Source organism: Neolamprologus multifasciatus, chromosome 20 (assembly GCF_963576455.1).
Source record: "Neolamprologus multifasciatus chromosome 20, fNeoMul1.2, whole genome shotgun sequence".
Classification (NCBI taxonomy): domain Eukaryota; kingdom Metazoa; phylum Chordata; class Actinopteri; order Cichliformes; family Cichlidae; genus Neolamprologus; species Neolamprologus multifasciatus.
The window spans coordinates 1,895,592-1,905,678 of record NC_140458.1 but is presented as its reverse complement, the minus strand read 5'-3'; the positions used below and the strand labels follow the sequence as shown (position 1 = coordinate 1,905,678).

At 41.3% G+C, this 10,087-nt stretch overlaps 1 protein-coding gene across 4 annotated transcripts; it reads left to right on the top strand.

Annotated features, from left to right (window-relative positions):
- Positions 1 to 3: 3 nt before the first annotated feature.
- On the top strand, positions 4 to 8,888 carry LOC146494027 (uncharacterized). Of its 4 annotated transcripts, none has more exons than XM_085145496.1 (8): positions 4 to 1,200; positions 3,199 to 3,439; positions 4,880 to 5,107; positions 5,754 to 6,068; positions 6,634 to 6,726; positions 7,030 to 7,125; positions 7,658 to 7,698; positions 7,783 to 8,888. In XM_085145496.1, exons 3-8 carry the CDS (start codon positions 4,891 to 4,893, stop codon positions 7,900 to 7,902), a joined length of 882 nt encoding a protein of 293 aa, XP_085001622.1. In that variant the 5' UTR covers positions 4 to 1,200; positions 3,199 to 3,439; positions 4,880 to 4,890; the 3' UTR covers positions 7,903 to 8,888. The 4 variants fall into 4 exon arrangements, 3 of the variants coding, with proteins under 3 accessions (XP_085001622.1, XP_085001621.1, XP_085001620.1); XM_085145495.1 differs by having other exon boundaries at positions 4,781 to 5,107; positions 6,637 to 6,726; XM_085145494.1 differs by having other exon boundaries at positions 4,781 to 5,107.
- The last annotated feature ends 1,199 nt before the right edge of the window (positions 8,889 to 10,087 follow it).

The window sequence follows — 10,087 nt, the reverse complement described above, 5'->3', positions numbered from 1 at the left end:
ACCGTTTAAAAAGGTGGTATTTAGAATACAGTTACTTTGTTGAAATAAATGGATTACACGGCGGTACTTCCCTGTTTCATATTGTGGCGGGTCAGGACTGTTTGGGTTTTGTTTGACAGCTACGTTCTGTTGTTCCAGGCGGCAGCGTTACGGTTGCCGTGGTTACAGGGTGACGCTCTCTCTCTGCGTGTTTCCTGGGTGAGAGAGGCCTTTTTGTTGTTGTTGTGCTAAGCTAACAGGCAGAATGCTACAGGTATAGCTCTAAAGAATGTAGCATCATGGGCAGTGTAGTCCGTGCTGCAGGGAGAATGGACTGCCATACACGTTATGTGTCTGTGAGCGAGGGAGGGAGAAAAAGGAAAAGTACGAGCTGTCATCGAGCAGAAACGGGAGCTGGAAGCATGTAAATATAATAATAACCACTGCAGCCAAGAAGAGAGCCTGACGAGCCCAGCTGTAAGTAAGCTATTAAGACTCGACTGTACACCGTGTTCATGTTTTCCTCTGAAACAATAAGTTCTGTTGGAGCAGCCTTTCAACGCCTCTCTCTGTCTCTGCTAGCAAAGTTGACCCAGACAACAAAGTAAAGCTAGTTTTCAGCTACCAGCCGACACAGAACCCACCGTATTAGCCAGAGGTCCCTTTACTACGGTTCGGAGCCGCGGACCTTCAGTAACAGTAATAAATCACAGCAATAGTACATTCATGTAGTTGTAAACAGCATGATAATATATTAAGTAATCCAAAGTATTCAGAATACGTTACTCTCATTGAGTAACGTAACGGAAGTTTTAGTTTAGAACTCCTGTTATCAGATACATGGATATCTGTAAAGTCTTAACTTTTTATGTCTTTATGCAACACACATGGATTCTGTCAACTCAGTATTAATATTCAAGTCAAGTCAGCTTCATTTGAACAGCACATTTTAAAAATAATTACTCCATTACTAAAATAATCAATAGCTGCAGCCCTACAGCTGTCCCCACCTGAGGAACTGGCGCGGGTGCAGGGCCGGGCCGGGCCCTGGTCGCTCTCACCCCGGGAACAGGGACGGGTGAAGGAGCAGGTTCAGGAGAAGCCCCAGGAACTGGAGGATAGACTGTGCTGGGGTGAAGCTGCAGAACAGGAGGGCCAATCTGAGCCATACTTGGCAGTGATAACTGCTATTAACAGCCATTGGATAGAGTGATAACCATGGTGAGTCTAGTCAGTATAATCAGCAGTAAACGAGTGTGTGGGTGAAGAAATGCTGCACACAGTGCTGTTTGATTCAAGAACCCAAAGCAAAACTCAAAAAGTGTCTCAGGGAGGGGAACCAGCCAGATGTTGTCAGTGTCACTGGTGGAAATCGAGCTGCACTAACCCTCCAGTACCTGCACATGAGACCTGCCACACAAACAGGCCTACAGAAAGACAGGGTGGAGTGATTCAGCACACAGTAAACAGGCGTCTGCTGGCTGCAGACAGCGTCATTACATACAGAGAAGTTCCCTTCACACCGATGCAAATAAAAGAAATTAGTGGTCCTATGACAGATTTTACAGATGTATTTAGCAGTCAGTCAGCACTTTGAGGTTTTTGATTTTGTGAAATAAGAGGAAGAACAGTGGGCTAGACCTGTCTGGGACATTTGTCTCAAACTGAGAAAGAGCTCCATCGTCATACATTAGTCTGAAGGTAACAATGTTGAGAAATGCGAGAGCTTGTAGAATATTTAGAATGAGTTTGATTTGTTCCTTCATCCTGTTGATTTATAAAATTCATAACATATGTGCTTAAACAACATTAAACTGTAGGTCTCCTGTCATAATCAGTTCAGTTTCAATCATACTGAAATACGGTTGAAACTTTTTTTACCATGAAACATGAACCTGGGACAGTTGCCTACAAACACCAAGCAGGTAGTCCTCTGATTACATCAAACAGAAAACAGGCCGTCTGGTTTTAGGGAAAGAAAATCCGAGCGCACAAACAACAGGAGGCGTCATTTCTAGAGGCAGTCGTAGCTTAAACACTTTTCAGTGTATCTGTATTTTTAGCAGGATTCAGATAACCTGGTCACAATTTGCTGGCTCCTAATCATGGCCAGTTCAATAAGTTGAGACAAATTCTTCAAGATTAGACAGTCCATCAAAGTAACCATCACAGTGAGGTCTCCTTTCAGGGGGAAAGAATAAAGTTTTTAACAGAATGAAGCCAGGCAGCAATAGGAAGATGATTCCCTTTATTGCCTCATTCAGAGTGTATAACAGTGGGTGTGGTTCTGGAACAAACATCAGGTACATCAACCGTGGAACATAATGCGAACACAGACGAGGATAAACAGATAAACAGATAAACCCTCAGTCTTACACTGGAATTCAGCAACACTTCAAAATACAGCAAATGTTTCCAAAAACACAAGTTGCTCTCTCTCAGTCTCTGGTAGGTCACAAATATCAGATTACTGCTGATTTAAAATGTAATCTAGTCAAAGTTGTAGCTGACAAACAGATGAGCATGGACGTTATTCCGTCAAAACATTTTTTTTAACATAGTTGAAGGCGAGAATGTAGCTGTGTAAACTGTGTGACTTTATCAAGACATCGCATATTTGCCAAAGTGCTCCAACGTTTTCGACGTCTGTTACCCACCAGCTCGATAGCTGACCTGGAGGTCAAGGGTCACTAGAGCAGGCGAGAACAGCGAACTCCTGGCATGTTTCCCCATTTCCCAGCTCGCACTTCAGCCCTTCTCAGCTTTCGGAGGACCCGGCCCACGTAGACCGAGAAGGCCGGGTCCTCCGAAGGATGCAGCCCCCTGAATGGAGACACAGCTACTGACTCATGTATCACCTTGTGGTTCAAAGTGGTATTACATGAGGCTGTGCTGTCATGTAATACCACTTTGAACCACAAGGTGATTGAAATGTTTGATATAATATCAGAACTGTTGTTCTTTCATATTCTGTTAATAGATGTATTTAAATGTTCAAAGATTTGAAACTCATGTTAAACAAACTGTGAGAAGAAAGAAAGTCTGACTCTTTTCTAACATTTGACCCAAACTGTTTTTCTAAATGATCCCAAACTAACGTTCATTATCTTCAGATACAGTAAGAGAAATGATTTCATGATGAATGATGATCATTGTTGGAGGTTTTGGTCACTGTGATGAATTTAAAAGAGTCAAATGTCATCATTGTATTTCCTGCAGCACTTTGCACATAATACTATAAATATAAGGAGGAAGCCTGAGGCCCTGCAGCAGACTCACAGACGGATGCAGAGGGGAGGAGTGTAGAGGTGCTGTGGTGTTTGGAGGAGGGACTCCTTCAGTTAGAGAAGTGAGGCGTCACAAGTTCCTGGTTTCCAGTGAAGAAGAAGAGAGGCAGCAGTAAACCATCAGAGCCTCATCATGAAAGTCCATCACACTCTGATCTGCTTCTTCTTCCTTTGTGAGTACATTCACTTTTTCTTTCTGTCACTCTCGTTCTTCAACATGTTTCTGTTGTTAAACATGATGATCAGAGTCAGCTATGAGTCACTTTCATGGACGCTTCTTCCATTCAAACTGCTTTTATTCATGATTTCATGGATGTGTTTGTGGCCAGTATGGACAGAAGAAACCATCACAGTGAGACATTCATGGACATGTTGCTGCTCACTTTGGCTTTAGGATTCGTCCTTTCAAAGATGGTTTCTTACAAGTGTTTGTTACTTCCTCAAAATAACCTGTAACATAAAAGTAAAAACTCCACCTGATACTTTCAGTTATTATTTGAAAATACAAACTTGTCGATCAAGTCAATGAATTTTTCTTTAAAAGACAAAAACACATTTTGTTGCTTTTACTGTTACATGTTCGTGTTTCTTCACTGTGACTATTCACAGTTCACTCCCACAGTGCACATAGATTTGACAAAATGACATCACTTCCTGCAGACAAATATAAACGTGTGAGTGACGTGAGTGAAATCTGTCAGCATCTTCAAACCCAGAGTTCTGTGGAAAGTTATTTCCTAATTCTTCCTGTTTGTCGTGTTCGAGCTGAACAGAAATACGACTGCACAGAGTTTAAATGCTGGAATGAACTGAAATCATTTACATAAAGTAACTGACTCACATCAGCTGCTGAGTTTGGCTTTAGAGCTTTAAATTGAGCCATAAATTACTCAATAACATGTCGTTCATTGCAAGTATTTGTTACTTCCTTAAAAAAAAAAAAAAGAAGTGTCTTGCCCAAGGACACAACGACCGAGACTGTCCAAGCCGGGGCTCGAACCGGCAACCTTCAGATTACAAGGTGAACTCCCAACTCTTGAGCCACGATGAGCCTCAGTAAAACAAAGTCACAAATAAAAACTTCATCACTGTTTTTGTTGTTGCTTCCTGAACTTTGACACCAGCAGTACATTTAAACTAAATGATGACATCACTTCCTGTGGATGAAACACATGAAGAACTTGCATGTTGAGCTGTTGCTTCAATCTCTCAACATATAATTACTACAAGTACCACACAGAGGAGTTATGAGTCATTTACATGTCATATTTTGTTTATCTTCATCTTTTATTGTCATTTTCTTCATGCATAGGAAACATGTTCAGATATATTTTGAGTCATGTCGACTGGAAGAAGATTTTCCACCACTTTAGACAATAAAATGTATTTGACATGAATCATTGTTGTTATTCAGACTTTAGTCTCAGTGTGTCTGTGTGTGGATGCTGTGATCAGACTGCAGCTTCTTACAGGAAGTACAAACAGTAACTATTGATGGTTCATGTTTCCAACAGCTCTGCAGGATGGAAACCCTGAAGTCACCGATGCTCAGTTTCTTCACTATGGAGTCATTGGAGGAGATTTTAAAGATGGATTTCGCTTTAATTCTCCAGGAACATGGAAGATGTTCTGCAGAGAAGAATGTGAAGGAGAAAACATTCTCATTAATACAACTGATGTCAGAGCTCAAACAGGCAGATACAGCATTGAATATGAAAACAAGCTTTTATATGTGAGCATCTCAAAGCTGACTGAGTCTGACTCTGGACAGTACAGCTATGGTTTGGCTGGATCTTCATCATCAGCTTCATTCAGACAGTTTAGAATCGTTGTTGCTGAAGGTGAGTTTCTGTTTCAGCTGTGGAAATGTTTCGTTTCTGTTTCTGAAGCAAAGTTTTCACTGACAGCTGCTGACGGTTTAAAGAAGCTGAAGTTTGTTCTTCTGTAAACTGTTGGTTACATTTGGACTCCTCGAAGTAACCGATGAACTGCAGCTGGGACACGAGTGTGTGTGAATATTAGTGAGTGTGTCAGCTGATAATGATGTGAATGAAATGTCAGAAACAGACGCTGATGAATGAAAGAAGATTTTCTGATGTAACTTTGATTTTCTTTGATGACTTTTTGCTTCTGTGTCATCAGTTTGATCTTTCCAAGAGTTCCCCTCACAGCAAAATGTTTTATTCCTCAATGAATGTGTGAAAATCACATTCAGAACACAAAAGTCCATCCAGACTTTAAATGTACTTAAAACCATGAAGTGTTCACATTTTAGAGTCTATACTTGTCATAAAAGCTGATTTTTCATGAATCCAATCAGTCTGATGATGAAGCCGTTTAAATCTCAGTTAGTTCAACAGTTCCTCTGTCAGACTGGTTGAACTGGGCAGCTCCCAGTGTAACTGTGGGTCAAACTGGAGTTACTCTGATCAGACTGCATCATCTTCAGCACTGATAGTAACTATTGATCGTTTGTGTCTTTAACAGCACTGCTGGATGGAAACGATGATCAGCTGAAACACTTCGATAAAGAAACTGGAAGCTCTCTCACAGTCGGATGTTCCTTTAAACTCTCTGGAAACACAGCGTTCTTCTGCAGAGGAGAGTGTGGAGGAGACAACTTTCTTGTTGACACAAATGATAACAGAGGTCAAAGAGACAGATACAACATTAGATATGGTCCAGGAGTTGTGTATGTGAGCATCACACAGCTGACCAAGTCTGACTCAGGACGGTACACATGTTACCTGAGTGGATCTTCCAGCAGGTCATTCAGAGCCTTTGAGGTCACTGTCACAGACGGTGAGTTTTTACTGACGTTAATCAAATGTTGTCAGAGTGGAGCTGTTCAGCTGTTCCTTATTTCCTGTCATATATCTGCTGTTCCTGTGGTGGATGTTCATGTTAAACACGAGCAGAGTTTCTAATAATGAGCTCAGTGTCTGTACAGTAATCCCTGTGAGCCAACAGCTCAGGCTGCACTCAGCACTCAGTTTATCTCAACATAGAAACAGAATTATTTAGAAACAAAATGATTTTGAAGTGTGAATTTTGTAAAGTTACTGTGATGGAGAGCAGGAATAAGAGTGTGGAGCTGGAAATGAACAGGTGACCATTAATGTCCCGAAATGTCTTTATTGTTTCCAAGAACCTGATATTTCAACATACATTCATATTTTATTTCATTGTTAAACTATTTTAGTGCATTTTTTTCATCTAACACTAAATTTGCCAAACTGTTTTTTCTCAATCAGTGGATCCATTTAAGGCTCGTTTGATTTCTCAGCTGATTTTTGAATCTTTGTGTTTTTCTTGTTCACAGCTCCAAACATTTATAAGTCAAACTTTCCTCTCTGCTCTTGTTCAGCAGCTGGACCATCAGCCACAACTACAGGAAGCTCCACACCTTCATTAACTTTGACTGGAAGCACTGAGCAGCCTGGAAGAGCAGCATCTACAGGTACATCCATCTATGAGTCTGAGAGTAGAAACACTGACAGATTTTTTATAACCTGAGTGAAAACTGGTTTAATTATTATCATAATTACTCCTTAATGTGTCCTGTTATATGCTTTTCATTTAGTTTGACAAATGACATTAGCAAACAATCTGAAGTGAATATGTTCTTTAGAAGCTGTGAAATGCTAAAATAACACAAACTCTATTTCATATTATTTCAGTCTGTAGCTGATGAGTTCTTACTGTACAGCTCTGTATACTGTACGCATGTCTTCAGCTTGTTGTTCTTCTCAATCTGCTGCAGATGTGCTGCTGGTCGTGGGTCTGACTCTGGCTCTCATCATCATCCTCTCATCACTGACTGTTCTAATAATCTGCATCAAGAGGAAGAGCAGCAGAGGTAAGATAACAGAGACACAGAAACACACAGAACGTCTCGTTTCTAACCAAAAACTCTTTTTTCACTTCACTTGAAGTCTGTTCAAACAGCTGCAGTCAAACATCCAAATATTTCATCCTGCTCGTCCACTTTGGGCTCTAAGAGGAGAGTGGAGTGACTTGTAGAGATGATGTTAAACACTGGAAGTAACTGAATCCTAAACTGTGTCACACATGAAGTCTGGACACTGTCAGCAGGATCAGATCCAGATGTTCTCTGCTTCAGACGTGTGAAGTAAAAACAGGAAAAATATTCTGACTACACGACCCATGAAAACTGTAAAATAGAATAATTATTGTGGATCACTTCTTCAGTACACAGGAGGAGACTCGAGCAAATGTGAGTCTTTGATTCTGAAGGCAAAGTCTAAAGTGAAGCCTAATAAAGTCCAACTAAGCAGAAGAACAGGAGGGGCAGCAGTGATCTTCAGCCTCATGTGCACTTTGAATGATTGTTCCCTCTAACAGAGGAACATCCTTTGTTTGTTCCACAGGTTTGAGGACCAGAGCAAACTCAGAGGGCACAAACATGGAGGTGACTTTCTTTCTAGCACAAATGATTTAACCAAGTCAGAGTCTCTTCTTTTTATGTGAAGAAGACAGTTTGTCTCTGTTTCAGGACGTCCTCTACGAGAACTGTACTCCAGGTTCTACACGTGAAGACTCGATCTACCAGAGCCTCGATCCAGCCGGCAGGGACCAGGACCAGACCTACTCTACACTCACACATCACACATGAGACTCTCTGGATTCACACCTGGGTTTGTTTTTGTACTTGAAGACTTCAGTCTTTTTACAGACCCTGGAAATTCACAGCAACTACACCCATAAATGTGCACATTTTAAGCCTCAATACAACTTAATAGGTTAAGTTTTAGAAATAAACAACTCCCTGAATGTTTGTTATAAAGGAAGAAATTGCAGATAGAAAGACAAAAACGTCTTGGTCTCTGTCTGTCACCCTTGTAAAACGTGTTTATTTCTGGTGTAAAGTTGGACATCAAGTCTATGGTTGACTCACTGGAGCCTCAAGTGAACATTAGTGAACTGCATTTTTATCATTTTAATTTGCAACAAGACTAATGAAAACACGCCAGATCAGCTCATTTTTGCACGCTTGTCACTTCCATTTACTTCACTGCTCACTCCACTGTGCTCCCATGCATTCATCAGCTGTCTCTTGTGCTCTGCTTAGCTGTGGTTTTGATCTACTCTGCAGGTTATGTCCAAGTTACTGTCCTAACTTGCAGGTTTTATCTCAGGTTCATTGCTAGTGCGTGTTTCTGTGTGTGAAAAGTGCATTTAGTCCCAGAAGTTCACAGCCTGATATGATTTTCAATAAGATTTTTGCTGCAGTTTACTTTGCCCTGTCGTTGACACAGTAATATGCATGATATGCAATTGTACAACTTCAGGCTTAGCTCGGTTTTCTTTATGAATGCCATTAAGTGTTATTGAACATATCTTATTTTCTTTTGTAAGTAATTGATTTCTTTTAATAAACAGGCAGAACTTGTAACTGAAGCCACGTCTCTTCTTCTCCAAACCTCACTGTGTGCTGGTTAATGGCAGTGATGTGCAAAGCGAGGCTTCATGAAACACTGAAACACGCCACGCATGTGTGCTGGAATTATATTCAGGCTTCGAGACGATCTGAAAACATCTCCACAGTGACACCTGCTGGACAATTGTACTATCGCCACATCTTGGAGATGCTGTTTATGAGATACTCGCAGCAGAAGCGTCAGTGAACTTAAAAAGATGAAAGAAAAAAACGCATGTCGTGAAAATCGTTAAGAAGTAGGTCACCTGTATTCATGTGTTTTTTCTAACATTTCTTTTACACTATAAGCGCCGACGTCTCTTTCTTTGTGGATGCCCGTGTTTAAGTAATTAGATAATATCGGTCTCCATTAACCACAATGAAAATAATAAAGAGAGAGGGCCTTGTTTTCTGTTACACATGCGCGTGTCATAAATACAAAAACATTAATTCAGTAATTACAAATGACTCTGGCTCATTAAAAAAATGTGAATCCTGACGCCTCGCAGTGCCCGGAAGCAGCAGGTACACCACCTGTCGGAACTGGGGCACCAAAGCCTCGTTTATTCGTGGTCACGTGATCTCTGTGTTCGGTGCAGTATTTTGAAACGTCTTCGCGTCGGAGGCTCGACACAGCGAAGAAACGCTTTTCAAGCATCCCATCCCTGCCAGAAACTCGGCCCCCTTCGCGCATGCGCTCTATATTCATCACAGTATGAGGAGTGCAGAGAACAAGTAACGTCAGAGGTAAACAAGCTTTTGTGTTTCTCGTTTACATATTCCACGCTCATTTTTGTAATTAAAGTGCAGATACATTTTATTAAATATTCCGCTGGCCGACAGGAGGCCTGCGGCTGCTCGCAGCAGTCAGTGAGACTTGTCAGCTGTTGAGAATAGATTCCTTAATGTAGATCAGAGTTAAAGAGAATGTAGTTTGTAATTGCTTGCAACATTATAATATTGTGGTAATGGATGTAAGGATACAAAATAGAAAATAGGCCTTGGATGGGAACAAAGAACTGAGGTGCAGGGCAGGAGGACCAACCCCCACCCCCAGGGCATGAAGCAAGAGTTACTGAGGGTGAGGGGCAGACAAAGGGCAAATGGGCACTACCATAAAAGGAGATGGGGGTCAGGGTGTCAGCACCCTTGGCCACTGTACTAGTGTATTTCCATTGTGGGGGTGTTTACTGTAGGGGGAGGAGACCAGAGGTTATAACTGTAACTGTTGTGTGGAGTTCTTTAGATCAGCCTTTAGCATAGGACTGCATAGGAATGCAGTGTGCTGATCTCCAGATGCATCTGTAAGAATAATGGGTAATAAAAGGATTGTGTAAAACATGGAAACATCTCAGCGTGATCTCTACCAGGACCAAAAGAA